A 26,662-nucleotide genomic window follows, 5' to 3' on the forward strand; every position below is an offset into this window, starting at 1 on the left:
AGGAAGGAGTGAAGATGTAAATACTTGAGTTTGATTTTTGTTTACTTGGAAGTGCCAAGAGCCTAGGATCAGCAGAGAAGGCGAGCGACACTTTCAGCAAGGAAAATCGCCTACCTAAAAGTTTAGTTGGAACAGAGAACTCATGAGTCACATGCAGAGCATGACAAGCAAATTGTTTTGCAGTTTACATTGGACAACTGTAGAAAGTGAGGATCTTGGGGTAGGGAGAGAGAAGCCAAATGGAAAGTCTAAGAGGCCAGAATTGAAAATTTATACTTAGTAACAAAATTATTATATTTTACATTTTATGGCACTAGCACTTATTTTTTGCAGACGGGGTCTCACTCTGTCACCTAGGCTTCAGTGCAGTGGTGCAATCGTAGCTCACTGTAACCTTCACCTCCTGGGCTCAAACGATCCTCCTGCTTCAACGTCCCAAGCAGCTGGGACTGTAGGAATGCGCAACCATACCCAGCTATTTTATTTTTTGTAGAGACATGGTCTTGCTTTGTTCCCTGGGTTGGTCTCTTAACTCCTGAGCTTAAGTGATCCTCCTAACTCAGCCTCCCAAAGTGCTAGAATTACAGGTGTGAACCACTGTGCCCAGCCCACTTAATCTTTTCACATTATTTTTATCCACAGGACAAAGTTAGTGTTTATTGTAACTGTTTCATGGCTGCGTTAAGCAAGCATAGACGTTCATTGACTTTTCCTAGGGTTACAGAGCAAGTAGCTAAAAGGGAGTAACTCGAGACTGTTGGAGAGAGAAGCCTGGTGAAAGCCATCTGAAGATGATCCCTGAAGAGGTGTGGTGGATGTGCTGGAGGAGACAGAGAAGCTGAAAGGCCCAGGCACCAACCAGGAGCTTAGGCAGGGAGTCAACTGATTCTCAGTATTTGCAGATTCTGTATTTGTGAATTCACCTACTTGCTAAAATCTATTTGCAACCCCAAATTACTACTTGTTTCCATGGTCATTTTTGGACATGCTCAGAACACTGAAAAATTCTGGTTTCCTGATGCCCACATTCCCAGCTGAGGTTGAAGGCAGCACTCTGCCTCATTTCAACTCATATTAGAAACAAGTGTCCTTTTTGCAGTCTATGTAGTGCTACATTTTGAACATTTTTGATGGTAATTTCGCTGTTTAAAATGGTTTCCAAGAGTAGTACTGAAGTGCTATCTTGTGTTCTTAGGTGCAAGAAGGCTGTGATGTGCCCCATGGAGAAAATATGTGTTAGCAGTATAGCTCATTCAGGCATGAGTTATAGTGCTGTTGGCTACGAGTTCAATGAATTAGCGGTCAGCTGATGAGATGTTATGACCAGAGCTACACAGGAACCTAACTCTGTATTTCCTCTAGGAACAATGGTTCTATAGTTCAATATTTGCTAAGTAAGTGTTCACAGTGACTTTACAGAATAACCACCATGAATGAGAATCAACTGTATTTATCAGTGTTATCTTTCAGCTCAGAAGGCCATCTGATTGCTTCCTGAAAACCTAATGGAGCAAACCTAATGGAATCCTATCCAATTTTGTCTCCCTTCATTCCCTATGAGTTGAATGTGAGCATTAATGGTACCCATCTGAGAGCAAAGCATGTGGGCCTGATATAATGTCAAACTTAGGCCAGCCATGGTGGTGCACCTGCAGTTCCAGCTAGTTGGTAGGCTGAGGCAGGAGGATGGCTTGAGCCCAAGAGTAGGGGCCTATGAAATGCCACTGCACTCCAGCCTAGACAATACAGCAAGACCCTGTCTCTTAAAAAACAACAAAACAAAACTAAGGCTTCAAGCATGATGATCATAGTTAAAGGGTTTATAAGAAACAGTTCCTCTCCTACCTGTGTGTTTATTGTGTATCTGTTAGGCTGATGGTATCGATTTTTTGTTTTGTTTAGACAGCAGTGTCTTGCCATGTTGCATGATCATGGCTCACTGCAGCCTTAACCTCCTGGGCTCAAGGGATCCTCCCGCCTCGGCCTCCCATGCCCAATTAATTATTTTTTGTAGAGACAGGGTCTCCCTATGTTGCCCAGGCTGGTCTCAAATTCTTGTGCTCAAATGATCCTCCCATCTTGGCCTCCCAAAGTGCTGGGATCACAGGCGTGAGCCAAAGCAACTGGCCTGGTATAGCATTTTAATGTAATCTTCCCCTTCAAACAATTTCTGTCCCGTATCAGTATTTGGCTTCATTATCCATTCAGCTGCTCAAGCCAAAAAAAAGCTGGGAGTCATCCTTGATTTCTTTCCTTCCATCCCCCACGCTGGCTCAATCAGCAAGTTCTCTTGGTTCTATGTCTACTGGATATTTCTTTGTCGTCTCTCAGTCCTATCCTTCCCTTCTACACTCTGCTTTCTACTGCCAGATTCCCTGGCAAACTATTAACCTCTGCCAGTGGCAGGCACCAGCAGGGGACGAGACAGTGGGAGAAGGAAGCAGCAGCCACTGCTCTAGTCACTGTAGTGGTGGCAGTACACACCTGTGGTGGTCAGCAGTGCCTGAGTGTGGCACCTCCTCGGCTACTGAAGACCTGGCCCCAGCTGAGCACCTCTGCTACCAGCGCCAGCAATGGCTACCACCCCTTTAACTTTTATGTTCCTCAGTACCCTCCATTCTCCCTTTTGCTCCTTCAGCCTCTACAACACTTTTGGAACCAGTTTATCATATTATTACATATATTTTTTTGAGAAAGAGTTTTGCTCTGTTGCCCAGGCTGAAGTGCAGTGGCACGATCTTGGCTCACTGTAACTGCCACCTCCTGGGTTCAAGTGATTCTCCTGTCTCAGCCTCCTGGTAAGCTGAGGTTACAGGTGCCCACCACCACACCCAGCTAATTTTTTGTATTTTTAGTAGAGACAGGGTTTCACCATGTTGGCCAGGCCAGTCTTGAACTCCTGTCCTCAAGTGATCCACCCACCTCAGCCTCCCAAAGTGCTGGGATTCCAGGCATGAGCCACTGCACCTGGCCAATTCCCCATATTAAACACCCTTTTTTTTCTTTTTTTTTTTTTTTTGAGACGGAGTCTTGCTTTGTTTCCCAGGCTGGAGTGCAGTGCCACGATTTTGGCTCACTGCAACCTCCACCTCCCAGGTTCAAGTGATTCTTCTGCCTCAGTCTCCTTAGTTGGGACTATATGCATGTGCCACCATGCCTGGCTAATTTTTGTATTATTAGTAGAGATGGGGTTTCACCATATTATTGGCCAGGCTGGTCTCGAACTCCTGACCACATGATCTGCCCGCCTCAGCCTCCCAAAGTTCTGGGATTACAGGCATGAGCCACCGTGCCTGGCTAAACACCCTTTGTTAGAAATAACTAGCATGGTTTCAGACTTCCTGACTGGAGCTTGGCTGACATAACTCCAAAATATTTCCTGAATCTGTCCATCTCTACTACTGCCACCCCAATCACCTCTCACCCAGATTACTGCAATAGCTACGCTCCCTGAGACCACAACCAGACAGGTCTGGAGGCAGACAGCCTCAGGAAGGCAGCATTAACTGAAGAGAGACCCTTAGAAAAATTAAATTCCAGCAGAAAAATGATTCCCCTCGACTGCCAATCTTGGAGGATTGGGGTTTCATTTTATTTCACAAAATGTGTTTGCTTTAACTACTCTTCATTTAATGCCCATTACTAAGCAAAGTTCCTGTGTCTCTGCCTTATCAGTCAGCCTTTTCTCTTTCATATTAAATAGCAGAATAATCTGACAATATAATAGAGCATTTGATTTATAAAATTTTTACCCACTAACTTTACGAAGGAAAGAAAACAATTCCATCCCTCCCACAAAAAGGAAATCTTTTAAGCTTTCCTCCCAATCCAAACTCCATGGGATCTCAGAAATTCCAATTCTTCTAACTCAAATCCCCACAGTGGTATAGATGCATTAACTCGCCAGGGACAGCAATCTGAGGCAGACAGGTTCATTAAACAAACATGTTCTGTGCCCTCTGGCAGAGAGGGCAGCAGGGCATGCACTGGCCCTGAGCCAAGCTGTGGCATAGGCAAGGACATCAAGTAGCTGACAACGATCTGTCCATCTCAGCTGGGGCAGAGGGGCCAGCTCGGCCTTGAAACAGCAGCTTGGGAGCTGTCTCAGCTGAAGGTTAATGTCTCCATGTCTCCAGCTTGGGAGGTGGAGTTGGATGAAGGAGTGAATGCTTTCTTGCCTTCAGCGAGGGCTTTAAAATGCTGCAAGGAAAGAGGAGAGGGAACATTGAGTATTAGGGATATGCTAGTTGCTATATTTTAGCAAGAATTAATTTCTTTAAAATGACCCCCCTTTATTTCCTTCCTGCTTCCATTCATGAGGCCATTGGTTCTCCTGAAAGAATGAGTATCCTCTGCAGATCCTCGGCTAATTTCACCTAAGGCCCACATCTCTTACTTCCCCCCACCCTTTTTTTCCTCCACTTTCCCCTTGAAAACCCCATCCCTGCCTCCTTTGTTCTCCTAATTATGGGAAAGGGCAAAGGTAACTGGGCAGAGACATCCTACATCGCTATAGGATGCAACCACAGCAGGTTCAGAACAGTAGAAACTAGTGATCCTCTCTACAGCTTAAGTCAACCCCTGATGCTTGGCTCACCTGGGAGTTCTTGAATTCTGAGTAGAGGGAAAACAGCAGATGGAGGGACTGAATCCGACTCTTGTAGACAGGGATGTCTAGAATGGCTGAAATGAAGAAGAACTTCCAGGAACAGAACCAAACAAACTCTGGGAATCAGGGGCACTTCTGTTTAGGATAGCCAAACCCCTGGCAGATGGGGTGTCACTATGACTTTGGGGGTTAAATACCCAGCAGGTAGTCACATAAGCCCAACCACCACCTTCGAGTGCTGCCAAAGAGCACAACGGGCTTAACGTGAAAGCTAAAACTCAAGATGCTATCTTTCCAGAGTAAACAAGCCTGTCCAAAAGCCTAGAGCGCCTCTGACCAGAGATGGGGACGAGGAAAGGAAGGAGGAACTCACCGCAGATCATGTCAATGTACTCTGCCAGGCTGCAATCAATCTCTGCTGTGGGCAGGCTCACCTGGAAGAGGCATGGGAAGGACCAAAGTCAAAAGGCTGGTGTCAGTGGTCCCAGAACCACTCTCTCTCTGAAGGAAAAGAGCTTCTAGCATAAGACACATGTTATGGGCTGAAATGTGTTCCCCTAAAATTCAGATATTGAGTTCCTAACTCCTTGTGACTATATTTGGAGATAACATCTTTAAAGAGATAATTAAGTTAAAACAAGGTCATGGCCGGGCGCGGTGGCTCAAGCCTGTAATCCCAGCACTTTGGAAGGCCGAGACAGGCGGATCACGAGGTCACAAGATCAAGACCATCCTGGCTAACATGGTGAAACCCAGTCTCTACTAAAAAAATACAAAAAACTAGCCGGGCGAGGTGGCGGGTGCCTGTAGTTCCAGCTACTCCGGAGGCTGAGGCAGGAGAATGGCGTGAACCCGGGAGGCGGAGCTTGCAGTGAGCTGAGATCTGGCCACTGCACTCCAGCCTGGGCGACAGAGCGAGACTCCATCTCAAAAAAAAAAAACAAAAACAAAAACAAGGTCATTAGGGTGGGCCTTAATCCAACATGACTGGTGTCCTTATAGGAAAAGGAAATCAGGACAGAGACACATAACAAAGGGAAGACCATGTGAAGACACAGACAGAAGATGGCCAAGGAGAGACCCCTCAGAAGAAATCACCTTTGGTGGGGCATGGCGGCTTCACGCCTGTAATACCAGCACTGTAGGAGGCTGAGGTGGGCAGATCGCCTGAGCCCAGGAGTTCGAGACCAGCTTGGGCAACATGGTGAAATTCCATCTCTACAAAAAAATTAGCCAGGTGTGGTGCTGAGTATCTGTAGTTCCAGCTATTTGGGAGGCTTGGGTGGGAGGATCGCTTGAGTCCAGCAGGTTGAGGCTGCAGTGAGCTGAGATTGAGCTACTGCACTCCAGCCTGGGCACAGAGTAACACCCCCCCCCGCAAAAAAAAAAAAGGAAGGAAGGAAGGGATGAAGGAAGAAAGGAAGGAAAGAAGGAGGGAGGGCAGGAGGGAGGAAAGGAAGGAAGGAAGGAAAATCAACCATGCCAACAAATTGATCTTAGACAGTATACTACTGGACTACTAGCCTCCAGAACTATGAAATAATACATTTCTGATGTCTAAGCCACTCAGTCTGTGGTACTTTGTTATGGCAGCCTAGCAAAATAATACAAAATGCTACTTTTTCCCCCCGATCAGTATGGAATTGGTCATACATTTTATAGGTAAAATACACTGCCATACTCTTTTCCTGTGGGAATCTGTGAAAAAGAAACGGATACTAAGTTATGGGCAAGTATTAACAGTGATATATGCATTACTTGGTGTTATAATGCCTAATGATCCCAGGACACCATATGAACAGAGAAAATGGGCATGACGTCTAACTCAGGTAACAGGCTCTGAATCTAAACAGAGAAACTAAAAAGTCACAGTGTGAACTTTTTAAACTACTGGTTTCTTAAAACTTTTCTCTTTTTACAAAAAATGGAGTACATACAGTTCTGCAACTTGCTATGATTTGCTTTTTTCATTTAACAACATATCACTGTTATTTCTTCGTATTAGAGCAAAATAAGGTTAAATAATATTCCATTGCATAGTATTTCACTGAATGGCTGTACTGCAACCTAGCTATTCAATCCCCTAATCAGACACCTTCCCATCAACTACAGCTTCAAAATGCTCAAGCGACTGTTTCCAAATTCTTTGCGTTTACGATCAATTCCTCATATAAAAAAAAAAAAATCTGTCTTCATAGAGCTTATATTTTACTAAGAAAGAACAAACTAAATAAATAAAGTCTATGGTACCTTAGAAGATAAGTGTCATCAAGAAGAACCAGGGACAGAGGGCAGGGAATGCTGAGGAGCTGGCGCAGCAATTTAAACATGATGGCTAGGAAGGACCTGTTGGGCATCTTTGTTCAGTTTCCTTTTCTTTTTTGATACTTAAAAAAAATTTTTTTTTGAGACAGAGTCTTGCTTTGTTGCCCAGACTGGGGTGCAGAGCCATGATCTCAGCCTCTGCAACCTCCACCTCCCGGATTCAAGTGATTCTCCTGTCGCAGCCCCCTGAGTAGCTGGGATTACAGATGTGCACCACCACGCCCAGTTGTTTTTTGTGTTTTCAATAGAGACAGGATCTCACCATGTTGGCCAGGCTGGTCTCAAACTCCAGACCTCAGGTGATCCACCTGCCTCAGCCTCCCAAAGTGCTGGGATTACAGACATAAGCCACCGCGTCCAGCTCCTTTTACTTTTTTTTTGTAGAGAAGAGTCTCCTATTGTTGCCCAGGCTGGTCCTGAACTCTTGGCCTCAAGTGATCGTCCCACCTCAGTCCCCCAAAGTGCTGGGATTACAGGCTGGGATTACAGGTGTGAGTACCATGCCTGGCCCAGTTTCCTTTTCTTATTAATATATAAGAGCTCTTTGCTTGGATAGTAATTTTTTCTATTATATACATACATAAAATATTTTTTCTCAGACTGCCACTTTCTTTTAACTTTGTTTATGGTATCTATTCGTATGTAGAACCTTTCATTTCTATGAGTTTAAACTGTCACATTTTCTCCATCATGACTTTTTTTTTTTTTTTTTTTTGACAGAATTTCGCTCTGTCACAAGGCTGGAGTGCAGTGGCACAACTTTGGCTCACTGCAACCTCCGCCTCACGGGTTCAAGCAATTCTCCTGGCTCAGCCTCCCGAGTAGCTGGGACTACAGGCATTCGCCACCATGCCTGGCTAATTTTTGTATTTTTAGTAGAGATGGGGTTTACCATGTTGGCCAGGATGGTCTCGATCTCTTGACCTCATGATCCGCCCACCTCGGTCTCCCAAAGTGCTGGGATTACTGGAGTGAGCCACTGCGCCTGGCCTTTTTTTGTTGTTTTAATAGAGATGGATCTATGTTGCCCAGGCTGGTCTCAAACTCCTGGGCTCAAGCAATCCTCCTATCTCGGCCTCCCACTCCATTACGACTTTTTCTTTTTTTTGAGATGGAGCCTCGCTCTATTACCCAGGCTGGAGTGCAGTGGTGCAATCTTGGCTCATTGCAACTTCCGCGCCCCTCTCCGCCCCCGGGTTCAAGTGGTTCTCCTGCCTCAGCCTCCCGAGTAGCTGGGATTACAGGTGCCCGCCACCACACCTGGCTAATTTTTGTATTTTTTTAGTAGAGATGGGGTTTCGCCATGTTGACCAGGCTGGTCCAAACTCGTGACCTCAGGTAATCCACCTGCCTTGGCCTTCCAAAGTGCTGGGATTACAGGTGTGAGCCATCACGTCTGGCCTAAGCCACCGCGCCCGGCCTCAATATGACTTTTAAGTTTCTTTTACACTGAGAAACACCTAACCATCCTAATAGAATTAAATTTCCCTAAGTTATAAGACACTTGAATTTTTTAAAAAGAGAGAATTAAATTTCTCCTATATTTTATTTCATTTATTTTTTCAGTCATGCTCCTTCTGTATCTCCTATATTTTATTATATTACTTACATGGCTTTATTTTTACATTAACTCTTTTTTTCCCTTCTTTTATTTATTTATTTATTTATTTATTTATTTTTTTTGGAGACAGGGTTTCCTTATGTTGCCCAGGCTGGTCCTGGGCTCAAGCAATCTTCACACCTCAGCCTCCCAAAATGACAGAACTACAGGTATGAGCCACTGTGCCCGACCCACCTTAACTCTTTAATTCATCTGAAATTCACATACATATATGGTTGAGGCAGAAACCTAATTTAATTTTTTTTCAAATAGTCAATTGTCTCACTATACCCTCATTCTATCACCAATCATTTAAAAAACTATCTTTCTTGGCTGGGCGCGGTGGCACACGCCTATAATCCCAGCACTTTGGGAGGCAGAAGTGGGTGGATCATGATGTCAGCAGTTCAAGACCAGCCTGGCCTACATGGTGAAACACTTCCTCTGCTAAAAATACAAAAATTAGCCGGGCACAGTGGCAGGCACCTGTAATCCCAGCTACTTGGGAGGCTGAGGCAGGAGAAGTGCTTGAACCTGCACGGGGGCGAAGGATGCAGTGAGCCGAGATCACACCACTGCACTCCAGCCTGGGCAGCAGAGTGAGACTGTGTCTAAAAAAAAACAAAATCTTTCTTTCTTATATATCGAATTACAATATATACATGGGTTTCATGTGTTATCATTAAAAAGTTAATGAAATCTCAGCACTTTGGGAGGCCAAGGCAGGCGGATCACTTGAGCTCAGGAGTTCAAGACCAAGACCAGCCTGGTCAACATGGTGAAACCCTTTCTCTACTAAAAATACAAAAATTAGCATGGTGGCATGGTGGTGAGCACCTGTAATCCCAGCTACTAGAAAGGTTGAGGCAAGAGAATCACTTGAATTGGGAGGTGGAGGTTGCAGTGAGCTGAGATCATGCCACTGCACTCCAGCCTGGGCGACAGAGTGAGACTCCATCTCAAAAAAAAGAAAGTTAATGATCTCTGGGAGGAGTGGCTCGTGCCTGTAATCCCAGCACTTTGGGAGGCTGAGGCAGGAGGATTGCTTGAGAACAGGAGTTTGAGAACAGCCTGGGCAACAAAGCAAGACCTCATCTCTACCAAAAATTTAAAAACTGGCTGAATGTGGTGGTGCATGCCTGTGGTCCCAGCTGCTGGGAAGGCTGAGGTGGGCGGATCGCTAGAGCCTGGGAGGTAGAGGCTGCAGTGAGCCATGATCATGCCACTGCACTGCAGCCTGGGAAGAGCAAGACCCTGTCTCCAAAAAAAAAAAAAAAGAAAAAAAAAAGATAAAGTTGCCAATAGGCCGGGCGCAGTGGCTCAAGCCAGCACTTTGGGAGGCCGAGACAGGCGGATCACGAGGTCAGGAGATCGAGACCATCCTGGCTAACACGGTGAAACCCCGTCTCTACTAAAAAGTACAAAAAATTAGCCGGGCGAGGTGGCAGGAGCCTGTAGTCCCAGCTACGCGGGAGACTGAGGCAGGAGAATGGCGTAAACCCAGGAGGCGGAGCTTGCAGTGAGCTGAGATCCGGCCACTGCACTCCGGCCTGGGCAACAGAGCGAGACTCCATCTCAAAAAAAAAAAAGTTGCCAATAATAATAATGAGGGAAGAGAAAAAACACTGGGCCCTAGAGCGAATACCATATTTTCTTATCTTACCTCCGGCTACCTTCCACTCACCTTGCCCAAAAGCTCTTCAAACTCTGGGGACCATTCCTGCATCAGTGTGTCGATGTCGGGCATGGGCCTAAAAGTATAAAGGTAAATATGAACAAGAAACATGAAATGATAACATCAGCAACCTCTGGATCAGCATATTCTAGGATGAAGGAGAAGTCTTCAATCTGCACATCAGGAAGCCTTCAGGAGAACCTAGACTGGGCATACCAAAGTTACCCAGGCCTGGGGTTTGAAGGAGCTAGCTAAGTAATACTAGAGAAATTACCATCTTTATGTCTACAATCTCAGCTAGCAGTTGCCAGGATCCACAGGACCTCAGGTTGATCAAATATGTTCCCAGCCTCTGGGCCTCTTCTCAGGAGCAATAGTTCACAAGTGGTGAAGGTTACTATATGTTACTGTTGTAAAGAATGTGGTATTTCTTACCTGGTGTAGTGCACAGTCGCAGGGGGCTTAGAACGGTGTAATTCAGAGATGCTCTCAATCCACGTGTCAATGGCTTTGGGATTCTTTTCTGCATCTTCCAGGCTTTTTACTTTCATATGTTGCTAGGAAAATAAGGAGAAAGCCTAGCTGATGGCACTGAAGTAGCTCTCTTGTTTTTACAGTGTCCTCATTATATCCACTGTTGTTTCATATTCAGGCTTGCAGATGGCAGCCGCTGCCACATGAAACAGCACTCAAATGAAGGGGACAGGAAACCCTGATAAAATCTGCTGAAGCCAGGCCAGGCATGGCGGCTCACACTTGTAATCCTAGCACTTTGGCTGTCTGAGGTGGGAGGATCACTTGAGACTAGGAGTTCAAGACCAGCCTGGACAACACAGTGAGACCTTGTCTGTACTAAAAATTAAAAAATTAGCCAGACGTGGTGGTGTATGCCTGTGGTCTCCATTACTTTAGAGGCTGAGATGGGAGGATTGCTTGAGCCCAGGCGTTTGAGGTTGCAGTGAGCTACGATTGTGCCACTACACTCCAGCCTGGGCAAGAGCGAGATCCTGTCTCAAAAAAAAAAAAAAAAGCCGGGCACGGTGGCTCAGGCCTGTAATCCCAGCACTTTGGGAGGCCAAGGCGGGCGGATCACGAGGTCAGGAAATTGAGACCATAATGGCTAACACGGTGAAACCCCATCTCTACTAAAAATACAAAAAATTAGCTGGGCGTGGCGGTGCGCGCCTGTAGTCCCAGCTACTTGGAGGCTGAGGCAGGAGAATGGCATGAAGCCTGGAGGCGGAGCCTGCAGTGAGCCGAGATCCTGCCACTGCACTTAAGCCTAGGCAACAAAGCGAGACTCCGTCTCAAAAAAAAAAAAAGTCAAGTGCAGTGGCTCACATCTGCAGGCCTAGCACTTTGGGAGGCTGAGGCAGGAGGATCACTTGAGATCAGCCTAGGCAACATAGGGAGAACTTTGCCTCTACAAAATAAAAATTGAAAAAAAAACAACAAAAAAAACCTAGCCAGGCATGGTGGCACACACCTGTGGTCTGTCCCAGCTACTTGGGAGGCTGAAGTAGCAGGATTGCTTGGGCACAGGAGATTGAGGCTACAGTGAGCCACAATCACACCACTGCACTCCAGCCTGGGTGACAGAGCGAGACCCTGTCTCAAAAAAAATAATCATTTGCTGGAGCCATGGAAAGGGGATAGGTCAAAATGGCAGGACTGACCATAATGAAATACTATTTAGGCGGGGCTTGGTGGCTCAGGCCTGTAATCCCAGCACTTTGGGAGGCCGAGGTGGGTGGATCACCTAAGGTCGGGAGTTCGAGACCAGCCTGACCAACATGGAGAAACCCTGTCCCTACTAAAAATACAAAATTAGCTGGGCATGGTGGCGCATGTCTGTAATCCCAGCTACTCAAGGCAGGAGAATTGCTTGAACCCGGGAGGCGGAGGTTGTGGCGAGCCAAGATTGCGCCACTGCACTCCAGCCTGGGCAACAAGAGTGAAACTGTCTCAGAAAAAAATAAAATAAAATAAATACCATTTCACACCTACTAGGATGGTTAGAATAAAAAATACAAACAAAAAGTATTGGTGAGGATGTAGAGAAACTGGAACTCTCATTCACTGCTGGTGGGAATGTAAAATGGTACAACCACTTTGGAAAACAGTTTGGTAGTTCTTCAAATGGCTAAACATAGAGTTTCCATATGGCCCAGCAATTCTACTCCTATGTATATACCCAACAGAATAACAATATATACCCACACAAAAACTTGTATACAAATATTCAAAGCACTATTATTAATAAGAGTGGAAAGAACTAGAGAATGAATAAAGAAAATCTGGTAAATCCACACAGTGTATATTATTCAGCCGTAATAAAGGAATGAAGTCATTACCAGGGTCTAGGAGGAAGTGGGAGAATGAGGAGTGAATATTAACGAGTATGAAGTTTCTTTTTGAGGTGATGAAATATTCTAAATTAGGTAGTGGTGATGGCTATACAACTGTGATTATATTAAAATAAGTTGTACAATTTAAATGGCTAAACTTGCTGGTATATAAATTATATATAAATAAAGCTGTCATTAAAAAAATAGGGCTGGCCAAAAGCGATTGCCATCTCTTTTGATAGGCAGTAAGTCAACTGTATGAGTGCCAGCAAGGCCTCCTCCGCTCTTGGCTCTCTCCAGCTGGAGCCTATACTAAGCTAGTATCTTACCGTGATGTTGTGCTGCTTAGAATTNTGGCCCTGTTTCAGACTAGAGGTAGGAAAGGTTTGGGGCAAGGTAGGGATAGTGGGGTATGGTGGGAGGTCCTAGTACTCACCTACTGATGTACTGGAAGAGTTCCTTAATCTCAGCAGAAACTGGCAAATGCTCATAATCTGCAGGGTCATAGGCCCTGGGAAAAGGAAAATAGTTTGTTCGAGGTGGCCAGAGAAGAGCAGAGGTGGCAGGGTCCTAGGTACTGCTGTGTTACTGACTATAGGGACATGATCCTAAACCTAGCTTCTGCCTCTCCAATATCTGCCTTTCCTGGTGGCTTGCAAGGCAACTTTAAAGTTGATCATACTTAACTCTCAATTATCTCTGACTCTGAAGGACAGAGGTGCAGAAAATCCAAACTATAGTATTTTTTTATGTTAAAATGTAGCATAAATGGTTCACCTTTTTTAAATGAAAGGATGACAAGAAAAGGTACAACAAGAGATTTTAGGGCTGGGCATGGTGGCTCACACCTGTAATCCCAGCACTTTGGGAGGCCAAGGCGGGTGGGATCACCTGAGGTCAGGAGTTCAAGACCAGCCTGGCCAACATGGTTGAAATCCTATCTACTGAAAATACAAAAATTAGCCAGGTGTGGTTGCACACACCTGCAGTCCCAGCTACTCAGGAGACTGAGGCAGGAGAATCGCTTGAACCTGGGAGGCAGAGGTTGCAGTGAGTCAAGATAGTACCACTGCACTCCAGCCTGGATAACAGAGCAAGACTCTGTCTCAAAAAAAAAAAAAAAAAAGAGAGATTTAAATAGCTGACATGAAAATAGTTTGCACCAAGAAAAAAAGAAATTTTTATACAAGTGTTTTTAGCAGTGTTATTTTTTTTTAATTTAATTTATTTTTGAGATAGGGTCTCACTCTGCTGACCAGGTTGTAGTGCAGAAGCCCAATCATAGCTTATTGCAGTCTCAAACTCCTGGGCTCAGGTGATTCTCCTGCCTCAGCCTCCTGAGCAGCTGGGACTATAGGCACACACCAGCACGCTAGGCTAATTTTTAAAAAATTTTTGGGGGGCCGGGCGCGGTGGCTCAAGCCTGTAATCCCAGCACTTTGGGAGGCCGAGACGGGTGGATCACGAGGTCAGGAGATCGAGACTAGCCTGGCTAACACAGTGAAACCCCGTCTCTACTAAAAAAATACAAAAACTAGCCGGGCGAGGTGGCGGGTGCCTGTAGTCCCAGCTACTGGGGAGGCTGAGGCAGGAGAATGGCGTAAACCCGGAAGGCGGAGCTTGCAGTGAGCTGAGATCCGGCCACTGCACTCCAGCCTGGGCGACAGAGCGAGCCTCCATCTCAAAAAAAAAAAAAAAAAAATTTTGGGCAGCCAGGCACGGTGGCTCATGCTTGTAATCCCAGCACTTTGGGAGGCTTAAGTGGGCAGATCACGAGGTCAGGAGATCGAGACCATCCTGGCTATCATGGTGAAACCCCGTCTCTACTAAAAATACAAAAAAATTAGCTAGACATGGTGGTGGTTGCCTGTAGTTCCAGCACTTGGGAGGCTGAGGCAGGAGAATGGCAGGAACCTGGGAGGTGGAGCTTGCAGTGAGCCAAGATCACACCACTGCACTCCAGCCTGGGCGACAGAGCAAGACTCTATCTCAAAAAAAAAAAAAAAAAAATTGTAGAGACGAGGTCTTGCTATGTTGCCCAGGTTGGTCTTGAACTCCTGGCCTTAACCAATCCTCCCACCTCAGCCTCCCAAAGTGCTGGGATTACAGGCTTGAGCCACCATGCCTGGCCACCACCTTTTAGATTTACTCAGCAAAATCTCATGTAATCCCCAAGCCCACAAATGTTTCAGATAGTACAAGTGATACTATAGGACTGGATGAGGTAGTGGAGTCAGAAAGGGAGGAAAACTCATTATTATGTTGGGTTTCTGAGACACCTGAAAATCCTAAATACAGGAGATCAAAAGAGATGCTGGAATTTCACTTCTAACTGACGTCCTCCCACTCCAGTGTTTTGAAGGAGGTATTCTGAAGAACACCCTTGGCTTGGGTGTTCTTTCCTCACCCTTCCAGAGGGGCTCCATGCTCTTCATCATCATCATCAGAATCAGAATCAGTTTCAGATGAATCATCATCATCATCATCGTCATCATCATTTTCACTAAAGCCCCGTTGAGGTGTCAACTGTGAGGTCTTCTTCTTCTCCTGAGATAGGGCAGGACAGGCATAGAAAGCTTCAAGTAAAAAAAATCAAATGTACCTATGCCCAGTTCTCTATTGCTCTAACCAATACCCCAACCACCTGGCACCTCATCACCAGAAAGAGAAGGGAGCACTTCCCAGAAGGGGCTTGAGAGCCTTCTTCTGCCCCTGCTCAGCTACAAATGGGGACTCCACTTGCTAGAACCATATTCCATTTCTCTACTTGAGGCTGGGGTATAAATTCCATCTAATTTTATCTACTGTACATATTACTTAGATCTTCAGCGCTCTGCATACACTTTAGACAGCTTCGGCCCAAAAAGCTATGGACTTTCAAAGAAGAAGATGGCAACTCTAGTTATTTTGGAAGAAAATCGGGGAAGATGAAGTGGAAATAGAAACTTTAGGGGTCTTAATACTCACAAAGACCATAGAGAGGAAATCTAGTACTTAATTTGCAAGACTGCCCAGCGTAAGCTGCTTGAAACTATCAAAAGAAGAAAGTTCAAAATTAACCTTGTGCCCATCTAACCAGCAGTTCCAGAGACTATGGACTTTCCATTTTTGTTCAGTGATATTTCTCTTCATGGAGTATCTGACCTATCGTATTTCCCTTCCCTTACCCCATAAATTACATACAATGACTACACATTCTCTCTCAAGATAAGCAGCTCTTCTGTCCTTGGCATTATAACCTACCTTTCTGTGCTTCTGGCTCTCTCTGTACCATCCCACCCTCTCAAGTCCATGAGAAGGGGTCTGGTGGCACTTGAGACTTTCAGGGGCAGGTGGAACAGGGTCCATGTCTTTGCCTCTGTGGCCTGGAGCCTGTGGCATGCCCTCCCTTAGGACCTGAAGGATGACCAATTGGCCCCCTTTAGAAGTAGGTTTTCAAAACTTGGTTTCTATATACCACATGTCTTATACTGAGGTTAACACGTTTGATTCCAGTTGTTCAAAATTAATTTGTTTTTATGGTAAAGCAGCTATTGGCACACAAAATTGTGACACGTTACAGGACGCCAAAAACTGCTTTTGGTCACATTTTGCTCTAAGAATAACAAATTTATTATAGGTAGATAAAAGTATATTCTAACTAAGCTGTAATATGCATGGCAGATAATGAAACACAGTTGCAGAATTTATTCAGTTACTATGCCTTATTAGTATATGATTGATAAGAACTTTCTAGAGCATTCTTTCTCAATTCAAGATTTGCCAAAATTATTCTTAGTCACATAGGAAGCGGTTTTGGCACAGGGAACTTTTAAGAATATTGTCAGCCTGGGGCGGTGGCTCACGCCTATAATCCCAGCACTTTGGGAGGCCAAAGCGGGTGGATCACGTGGTCAGGAGTTTGAGACCAACATGGCCAACATGGTGAAACCCCGTCTCTACTAAAAATAAAAAAATTAGCCAGGCGAGTTGGTGCAGGCCTGTGGTCCCAGCTATTCAGGAGGCTGAGGCATGAGAATCGCTTGAACTGGGGAGGTGGAGGTTGCAGTGAGCTGAGATCGTGCCACTACACTCCAGCTTGGGCAACAGAGCGAGATGACTCTGTATCAAAACAAAACAAAAAAAACCATTAAAATGCAGCCATCAGGCCAGGTGCAGTGGCTCACACCTGTAGTCCCAGCACTTTGGGAGGCCGAGGAGGCTGCAGTGAGCCAAGATCATTGCACTCCAGCCTGGGTGAAAGAGCAAGACTCCATCTCAAAAAACAAAAAACAAACAAACAAACAAAAAAAAACAGGCCGGGTACAGTGGCTCATGCCTGTAATCACAGCACTTTGGGAGGCGCAGGTGGGTGAATTGCCTGAGGTCAGGAGTTCAAGACCAGCCTAACCAACATGGTGAAATCCTGTCTCTACTAAAAATACAAAAATGAGTCAGGCGTGGTGAACCTGTAATCCCAGCCACTCAGGAGGTTGAGGCAGGAGAAACACTTGAACCTGGGAAGCAGAGATTGCAGGGAACCAAGCAACAAGAGTGAAACTCCGTCTCAAAACAAAACAAAACAAAAAAACATAACCTTTGGATAATGTGCTAAGGCTAAACACAAATGGTTGTTTTTTGTTTTTTTTTCGAGACGGAGTTTCGCTCTTATCGCCCAGCCTGGAGCGCAGTGGCACGATCTTGGCTCACAGAAACCTCCGCCTCCCGAGTTCAAGTGATTCTCCCGCCTCAGCCTCCCGAGTAGCTAGGATTACAGGCACCCATCACCACGCCCAGCTAATTTTTTGTATTTTTAGCAGAGACGGGGTTTCGCCATGTTGGGCAGGCTGGTCTCAAACTCCTGACCTCAGGTGATCCGCCCGCCTCGGCCTCCCAAAGTGCTGGGATTACAGGAGTGAGCCACCACGCCCGGCCAACACAAATGGTTTTTAAGAAATCACATGTACAACTCTAAGGTCCTACATGTTTCTAGAGAGATGGGCATCTTGCCGTCTTTCTTACAGAAGTAGGGTGGTTCTCTAGGTTCACAGAATAACAGCAGCCAGTATCTGGGTCTTAAGACCTCAAAATTAAAATCTCTTTCACAAAATACTGACAGTATCACAAATATTGATAATGAAAAAATGCCTAGACTAATAATTTCAAACTCGCTTTAGCATAAAATTACCTGAACTGCTTCCTAAAAAATATAAATTCCCAGGCTTTTACTTTTGAGATTCTGGGGTGGGACCGGGAATCTGTATATTTTATTTATTTTTTTTATTTATTTTTTTTTTGAGACAGAGTTTCGCTCTTGTTGCGCAGGCTGGAGTGCAATAGCACGATCTCGGCTCACCACAACCTCCACCTCCTGGGTTCAGGTGATTCTACTGCCTCAGCCTCTGAAGCAGCTGGGATTACAGGCATGCGCCACCACGTCTGGCTAATTTTGTATTTTTAGTAGAGACGGGGTTTCTCCACTTTGGTCAGGCTGGTCTCGAACTCCCGACCTCAGGTGATCCACCCGCCTCCGCCTCCCAAAGTGCTGGGATTACATGTGTGAGCCACTGCACCCAGCCAGGAATCTGTATATTTAAAAATAAGTATCTCAGTTGAGCCTTATAATCAAGAAAGTTTGTGAAACACTGGCCTACATTACATGAAATTCCTCACCAAAGTCAATTGTAATAGTAGGCTTTATTCCTGAAGAAGGGTCAAAATCTCAAGGTGCTTTGTAACTGATTTTCCTCCATGAGCTCAAAGGTCCCTAACCACTGAAGGTGAGTGTTCAAGAAATGTTTAGCATTAAACTGGTGTAATCTCTAACTACTAAAAACCCAAAGCAGAAATTCTACAAGAAGCTGTGAGTATTACTGTACCTTGTTATTTTCCTCTTCATACTCATCACTGCTGTTATCAGCCATAGACTTGTTAGGAAGATGGGCAGAATGAGGAAGTCCTTAGGAAAAAAAAAGGTTTTCCTTTAGATTATTGTTAAAATGATTTTTAAAGACAAGTATTTTTTAGTTTGTAACATTTTATGCTCTAACCATTTTATAAAACAAGGTTTAATGGAACATCTAGCTAAAAAGACAGGAGACTGAATTCTAGTCATGGCTCTGCAAATTCAATTCAAGATATATTTACTAAATATTACTATGCTTAAGGCATTGGGTTAGACATTATACTAATCAAATTATCGGCCATTACATAAATAATATAAACTCTGGCCAGAGGCAGTGGCTCATGCCTATAATCCCAACACTTTGGGAAGGGGAGGCAGGAGGATCACTTGAGCCCAAGAGTTTGAGCCTAGCCTGAAAAATATGGCAAGATCCCATCTACAAAAAAAGAAGAAGAAAAAATTAGCTGGGTGTGATGGTGTGCGCCTGTGGTCCCAGTTACTTGGGAGGCTAAAGCAGGAGGTCTGCTTAAACCCAGGAGTTTCAGAAGTTTGAGGCTGCGGTAAGCAGCGTTCAGTGTTCATGCCACTGCACTCCAGCCCGGGCAACAGAGTGAGAGCCTGTCTCAAAAAAAAAAAAAGAAAGACAAAGAAAAAAATATACACTCTGCCCTTAGTTTACACTAGTAAAGCACAGAGTGCTGAATTTATACCAAGAGTGGGTTTGAAGACAAATTACTTAAAAAGATTTTGCCTTTCCACCCCCTAGTGCTGCTGTGCCTGCAGGTCTCTGTCGAGCCGCGGACGCAGGTCTCTGTTCCGCAGGATGGGGTTTGCTAAAGTTGTTAAGAATAAGGCCTACTTTAAGAGCTATCAAGTGAAATTTAGAAGACGAGTGAGTAAAACTGATTACTATCCTCAGAAACACTTGGTGATACAGGATAAAAATAAATACAACACACCCAAATACAGGATGATAGTTTGTGTAACAAACAGAGATATCATTTGTCAGACTGCTTATGCCCATATAGAGGGGGATATAGTCTGTGCAGCATATGCACAAAAACTGCCAAAATATGGTGTGAAGGTTGGCCTGACAAATTATGCTGCAGCGTATTGTACTGGCCTGCTGCTGGCCCACAGGCTTCTCAATAGGTTTGGCGTGAACAAGATCTATGAAGGCCAAGTGGAGAAGACTGCCAATGAATACAGTGTGGAAAGCATTGATGGTCAGCCAGGTGCCTTTACCTGCTATTTGGATGCAGGCCTTGCCAGAACTATTACTGGGAATAAAGTTTTTGGCGCCCTGAAGGATAGGATAGAGGCTTGTCTATCCCTCACAGTACCAAATGATTCCCTGGTTATGATTCTGAAAGCAAGGAATTTAATGCAGAAGTACACCAGAAGCACATCATGGGACAGAATGTTGCAGATTATATGCGCTACTTAATGGAAGAAGATGATGATGCTTACAAGAACCAGTTCTCTCCATACAAAAAGAACAGCGTAACACCAGACATGATGGAGGAGATGTATAAGAAAACTCATGGTGCTATACAAGAGAATCCAGTCTATGAAAATAAGCCCAAGGAAGAAGTTAAAAAGCAGAGGTGGAACTGTCCCAAAATGTCCATTGCTCAGAAAAAATATCAGGTAGCTCAAAAGAAGGCCAGCTTCCTCAGAGCTCAGGAGCGGGCTGCTGAGAGTGAAATCAAACAATTTTCTATAAAGATTTTTCAGATAAAGACAATAAACTTATGGACAGAAAAAAAAAAAAAAGATTTAACCTCTTTCAGTCTCAGTATTCCCACCTCTAAATGGGTCACTAATATTTCTCACCCTGGCCTCTTATAAGGATCAAATGAAAAAATTTATGTGCAAGGAACTGACCCAGGGCCTGGCAAATAATAGTCACAAGTTTGAACCTGAATCAGCAAGCAAAGATAAGAGCAACTTTTAAATACTCTGAACAATTAAAAGTATAATTAATGCCAGGCGCGGTGACTCACACCTGTAATCCTGGCACTCTAAGAGGTGGAGGCAGGCAGATTGTTTGAGCCTAGGAGTTCAAGACCAGCCTGGGCAACACGGCGAAACCCTGTCTCTACAAAAAATACAAAAATTAGGCCAGGCACAGTGGCTCATGCCTGTAATCCCAGCACTTTGGGAGGCTGAGGCGGGTGGATCACCTGAGGTCAGGAGTTCCGAGACCAGCCTGGCCAACAGGGTGAAATCCCGTCTCTACTAAAAATACAAAAAAAATTAGCCGGGCATGGTGGCACACTCCTATAATCTCAGCTACTCAGGATGCTGAGGCAGGAGAATTGCTTGAACCTGGGAGGTGGAGGTTGCAGTGAGCTGAGATCACGCCACTGCACTCCAGCCTAGGTGACAGAGCAAGACTCCATCTCAAAAAAAAAAAATTAGCTGGACATGGGGGCATGGGCTGGTAGTCCCAACTACTGGGGGGTCTGAGGCAGAAGGGCTGCATGAGCCCAGGAGGTCGAGGCTGCAGTGAGCCGTGATCGTGCTACTGCACTCCAGCCTGGGTGACAGAGCAAAACTCTGTCTCTATAAATAAAAAATTAAATTAAAATAAAAGTATAGGCCGGGCGCGGTGGCTCACACCTGTAATCCCAGCACTTTGGGAGGCCGAGGCGGGTGGATCACGAGGTCAGGAGATCGAGACCATCCTGGCTAACACGGTGAAACCCCGTCTCTACTAAAAATACAAAAAATTAGCTGAGTGTGGTGGTGGGTGCCTGTAGTCCCAGCTACTCGGGAGGTTGAGGCAGGAGAATGGTGTGAACCTGGGAGGCGGAGCTTGCAGTGAGCCGAGATGGTGCCACTGCACTCCAGCCTGGGCGACAGAGCGAGACTCTGACTCAAAAAAAAAATAAATAAATAAATAAAAGTGTAATTAGATGTAAGGCATTAACTGGAATGAAAACATGATAAATGATTTCTATATCAAAGAAATGCAAATTAAACACTATTTTTTTTGTTTACTAAATTAGCCCAAACTAAAAACAAATTATAATATCTGCAGCTGTCAAGAGCACAAACATGCTCAAGTCAAAAACCTAGGTGGCTAGGTCCCAAAGAATTGAAAACAGGGACTCAAATGGACACTTGTACACCTCTGTTCATAGTAGTGCTATTCACAATAGCCAAAACATGAAAACAACCTGAGTGTCCATTAACAGATGAATGAATTTTAAAAATGTGGCATAGGCCAGGCGCGGTGGCTCACGCCTGTAATCTCAGCACTTTGGGAGGCCAAGGCAGGTGGATCACAAGGTCAGGAGATCAAGACCATCCTGGCCAATGTGGTAAAACCCCATCTCTACTAAAAATACAAAAAAATTAGCTGGGTGTGGTGGTGTGCACCTGTAGTGCCAGCTACTCAGGAGGCCAAGGCAGGAGAATCGCTTGAACCCGGGAGGTGCAGGTTGCAGTGAGCCGAGATCATGCCACTGCACTCCAGCCTGGGTGACAGAGCGAGACTCAGTCTCAAAAAAAGAAAAAAAAAAAAAAAAAAAAAAACTTGCATATACATGCAATGGAATATTAGCTTTAAAAAAGAAAGTCTACATTCTATACAGGTGAACCTTAAAAACATCACAGTAAGTGAAGTCAGTCAGCCACAAAAGGATAAATACAGCATGACTTCACTTATGTGGTTCCCAGAACAAGCAAACTCATAGAGACAGTAGAATAATGGTTACCAGGGAAGAGTGGAAGCAAGCAATCAGGAGCTATTGTTTAAAGGGTATGGAGTTTCTGTTCGGGATGATCTGGAAATAGTGGTGATGGTCATACAACATTGTGAATGTACTTAATGTTATTTAATTGCACACTTAAAAATTGTTTTTTTTTTTTTTTGTTTTTTTTTTTTTGAGACGGAGTCTCGCTCTGTCACCCAGGCTGGAGTGCAGTGGCCGGATCTCAGCTCACTGCAAGCTCCTCCTCTCGGGTTCACGCCATTCTCCTGCCTCAGCCTCCCGAGTAGCTGGGACTACAGGCACCCGCCACTTCGCCCGGCTAGTTTTTTTTGTATTTTTTAGTAGAGACGGGGTTTCACCGTATTAGCCAGGATGGTCTCGATCTCCTGACCTCGTGATCCGCCCGTCTCGGCCTCCCAAAGTGCTGGGATTACAGGCTTGAGCCACCGCGCCCGGCCTAAAAATTGTTAAAATGGCAAATTTTATGTTATGTATATTTTACCACAATAAACAAACAGAAACCCTGGATGTCATCCTTGATTCCTAACTCGAGTCAAATCCAATCCATCAGCAAGTCTTAGTGATTCTACGACAATCTGTCTTGTACCATATTTGCCTCTTTTCTTTATTGTCAACTTCCTCACCAGAGGTCAAGCCACTATCATCTCAACTCAGCCATCGCAACAGTCCATTCCACACACGACAGCAACACAGCCTCCAAAGTTCTGCTTATTATGCTTCCTGCCCTACCTCTCTGATCTGACCATATCATACGGTAGAGTCCCCTCTACCGTAAACTGGTCTCTTTCAGGTCCTCAAACTAAGCCAAGTTCTTTCAGGCTTCAAGGTTTTTCACATCTCACATACTGTTTCCTCTTCCTGGTCTACTTTTCCTCAGTGTCTGGATCCCTGCCATCTACCAGTCTTACATGTCACCCCTTTAGATCTTCCCTGACCACCCTATCAAAAGTGGGTCTCTGGCCGGAAGTTGTGGCTCACGCCTGTAATCCCAGCACTTTGGGATGCTGAGGCAGGCAGATCGGTTGGGGTCAGGAGTTCAAGACCAGCCTGGCCAACATGGTGAAATCCTGTCTCTACTAAAAATACAAAAGTTAGCTGGGTGTGGTAATCTCAGCTACTCGGGAAGCTGAGGAAGGAGAATCGCTTGAACCCAGGAGGCGGAGGTTGCAGTGAGCCAAGATTGCACCACTGCACTCCAGCCTGGGTGACAGAGTGAGACTCCGTCTCAAAAAAATAAAAATAAAAATAAGTAGGTCTCCTTCCTCACTGTTACTCTCCTTAACAGAAACAATCTGCCTCCATCGGTGTGCACTTACCACATTTGGAATGTGTGTACTCATTTGTCATCTGCCTCCCATGATTACAAGCATCGGGATAGCAAGGACATTGTGTCATTTAACACTATTTACCCAAGTGCCAGGCATAAGGCTGGCACACAGTAGGCATTTTTAAATGCTTGTTGGCCAGGCACGATGGCTCACACCTGTAATCCCAGCACTTTGGAAGGCCAAAGTGGAAGGACTGCTTGAAGCTAGGAGTTCAAGATCAGCCTTGGTAACATAGTGAGACCTCGTCTCTATAAAATTAAGCAAAAAATAGTTTGTTGAATAAATAAATAGTGTTCAGCCCGTTAAAAACATTCCACTGTGATTTTGGTTGGGGTTGCAGTCTAAGGGGAGGTTATGAAGCATCTTCAAAGCCGGGAAAAACATGTTAAAAAAAAAAAAAACAGTACAGTGAATTCCTGGCAGATAGGGAGCAAAGCAGTAATATGAAGTAAATGGTGACAGGGCTGAACTGGGGGAAGATCCTGTAATTTGGAAGGCTATGATTTCTCCCCCTTAACTAGTTAGAAAACAAACAATGGCAAGTGAAGTAAATTGACTCTGAAAGTCAGCATTTGCTATTATAAAATAGGAACTTCTTGAAGACAACTGTGAATCCATCCTGCTCTTTGAGTACCATTTCTCTTCTTTCCTCTCTTACCTTGGTGTCTTGGGGTTGGAGTATAAATACTTGCAACCTCTTCAGAGTCGTTAATCTCTAGACGTTCATCATATGTCTGGTTTTCAATAACCTTGGTCTAAGCAAAAGGAGACATGATTACATAGTTCCTATCATGGGACATCAAGCACTCTGCCAGGAGGTATATTCCAAACCAGCACTGGCTCCTCTTCCTTACTCAAGAAACTAGTTTTTCATAAAACCGTCACCCCATCCAAACTTTCCTTAAGGTTTCCTGGCCCTCGGTCAAGCAGTTAAGTCATTCTGTTGCAGCCCTTATTTAGGAACTGTTGGCAGGCTGGCTGAGGAACGAGGGAATCGTGGAGGGAAAGAAAGCCAACTTCTGCAGCTTCCCAAAGCTGTACCATCACGCGCGAGGGCAGAACACTATTCGTCGTATGTGGATGGCCAAGGCTGTTGAGGTTTCTCAGGGGAGGCTGTAGAGGTTCTAGAAAGAGTTCTGTCTCTGGAGCCACCTCTGGGGTGGGGTGGGGTGAGACGGGGTGGGGTGGGAGGGTCCCGGAAGAGAAGGGAAACTCCAGTCTCTCGGTCCCATCCAATAATCAGAAAAGCATCACCTCCAGTTTGACCCTTATCTTGCAGATAGGATCCCACCTAAGTTTCTTGGTGAATAAAGGAAGCAGGACGGTTGGTGGTGAGGTGACGAAGGAACAGTTACCACGGAGATGGGAAGAGGTAACCGGGAATGGGGTAAAGGGGAGTCCTCTTAAGCCTCTCTAGAAAAACAGTTCCCTTTTTGCTGGGGTGAGTACTAATTACCTGTAGCCCTTCTGAATCCGTCTCCTCTATAATGGAAAGAACCCCAGCCTAGGGCTGGGGTCTCACTCCAGTCTCAAAGCCAGGCCACTTTACCATTATACGCCAAGCAACCAGCCTGTTGTCAGTCGCTAGGCAAAAAGATAAATTTTAAAATTCGCGAGACTTGCTTCCACTCTCGTGAGACCTCCTGCACGTTACGCCTCACCCGCGAAGGCTCTCAGCGCAGGAAGAAGATCAAGGGGCCACGGATAAAGCCTCTCTGGGCGGCCAAGTCGCCTGTTTGTCTATGGTTTTAGTAAATGCGTCTGTTACGGCATCTAGCGGCTGCGGGTGGCAACGCCGGTTGATAAATTTCGGGCTGGTATAGAGTTAGCCTTCCAATGTGGAAACAGGGTGTGTGTTTGTTCCCCTAGGACAACAATCTCTGGGGTTGCAGTTCCTCCCAGATCAGTCTTACAGGAATGTAGACACACTCTCCAGGGGAAATTCCGCAGCACTCTGTACGTCCTTTTCTAGCACTATATTACATTGTAGTCTTTCCCCTCCACAGGGTGCCATGGCATAGGACATACTTACAGTAATAAATTATTCCTTGTGTATCTGAGGTTCAAAGTTTACTCTGTGTCCTGTCTTTCTTATTTGCTAAAGAAGACTGTGAACTTATTTAAAGCAGGATCTGTGTCTAATTAATTTTTAAACTTTGTAACACCAGTACATTGCAGAAATTAGACACTAACAATGCTCATCGGGTGGATGAATCGAGGAATGAGTGAATGGAGACGTAAGGAACAAATATTTTCAAACTGTGGACATAATTAATTTGGGAAGTCAGGGAGAGAGAAACATAAAATATTGGAGGCCGGGTGTGGTGGCTCATGCCTGTAATCCCAGCGCTTCAGGAGGCGGAGGCGGGAGGATGGCTTGAGTTCAGGAGTTTGAGACCAGCTAGAGCAACATAGCGAGAAACGCCCCTCTCCACTCTATTAAAAATAAAAATTAAAAATTAAAAAAAAATTAGCCAGGTGTGGTGGCAGACGCCTGTAGTGCTAGCCACTAGGGAGGCTGAAGCAGGAGGATTGCTTGAGCCAGGGAGGCAGAGGTTGCAGTGAACCGAGATTGGACCATTGCATTCACTCCAGCCTGGGCAACAGATCGAGACCCCATCTCAAATATAAATAATGAATCATAATAATAATTTTTTGGCTGGGCACGGTGGCTCACACCTGTAATCCCAGCACTTTGGGAGGCCAAGGCGGGTGGATCACAAGGTTAGGAGTTTGAGACCAGCCTGACCAACATGGTGAAACCCCCATCTCTACTAAAAACACAAAAATTAGCTGGGCATGGTGGTGCGCACCTGTCATCCCAGCTACTCGGGAGGCTGAGGCAGGAAAATTGCTTGAACCTGGGAGGCAAAGGTTGTGGTGAGCCAAGATCGCACCACTGCACTCCAGCCTGGGTGACAGAGCGAGACTCCATCTCAAAATAATAATAATAAATTTTAAAAAGAAAATAATATTGGAAATTTGATCCTGAAAACCTGCCAGAGGAAAACAAGGAAAGTGGCCTTTAAAAATGAGAGACACCTTTTCTGGGATACTGATAGTTAAAAATGGAACGGCATTAAAAAAATTTTGTGATGTATTTTGCTCGTAATAGTGGATATGTAATGTGGAGTACTTACTATGTAGGAG

General features: G+C 45.1%; 1 protein-coding gene and 1 pseudogene across 1 annotated transcript; one reads left to right on the plus strand and one right to left on the minus strand.

Moving 5' to 3' along the window:
- Positions 1 to 3,731: 3,731 nt before the first annotated feature.
- IFT46 (intraflagellar transport 46) lies at positions 3,732 to 25,255 on the minus strand. Its single transcript, XM_025355830.1, has 12 exons — positions 24,969 to 25,255; positions 24,171 to 24,267; positions 18,416 to 18,495; positions 15,801 to 15,953; positions 14,965 to 15,104; positions 12,994 to 13,068; positions 12,887 to 12,926; positions 10,645 to 10,766; positions 10,219 to 10,285; positions 4,983 to 5,043; positions 4,598 to 4,683; positions 3,732 to 4,200 (listed from the first exon to the last, which is right to left on the minus strand). Exons 3-12 carry the CDS (start codon positions 18,458 to 18,460, stop codon positions 4,105 to 4,107), a joined length of 885 nt encoding a protein of 294 aa, XP_025211615.1. The 5' UTR covers positions 18,461 to 18,495; positions 24,171 to 24,267; positions 24,969 to 25,255; the 3' UTR covers positions 3,732 to 4,104.
- LOC112605968 lies at positions 19,250 to 24,823 on the plus strand (annotated as a pseudogene).
- Positions 25,256 to 26,662: the final 1,407 nt, after the last annotated feature.

This window comes from Theropithecus gelada, chromosome 14, assembly GCF_003255815.1.
Source record: "Theropithecus gelada isolate Dixy chromosome 14, Tgel_1.0, whole genome shotgun sequence".
NCBI classification, from domain to species: Eukaryota; Metazoa; Chordata; class Mammalia; order Primates; family Cercopithecidae; genus Theropithecus; species Theropithecus gelada.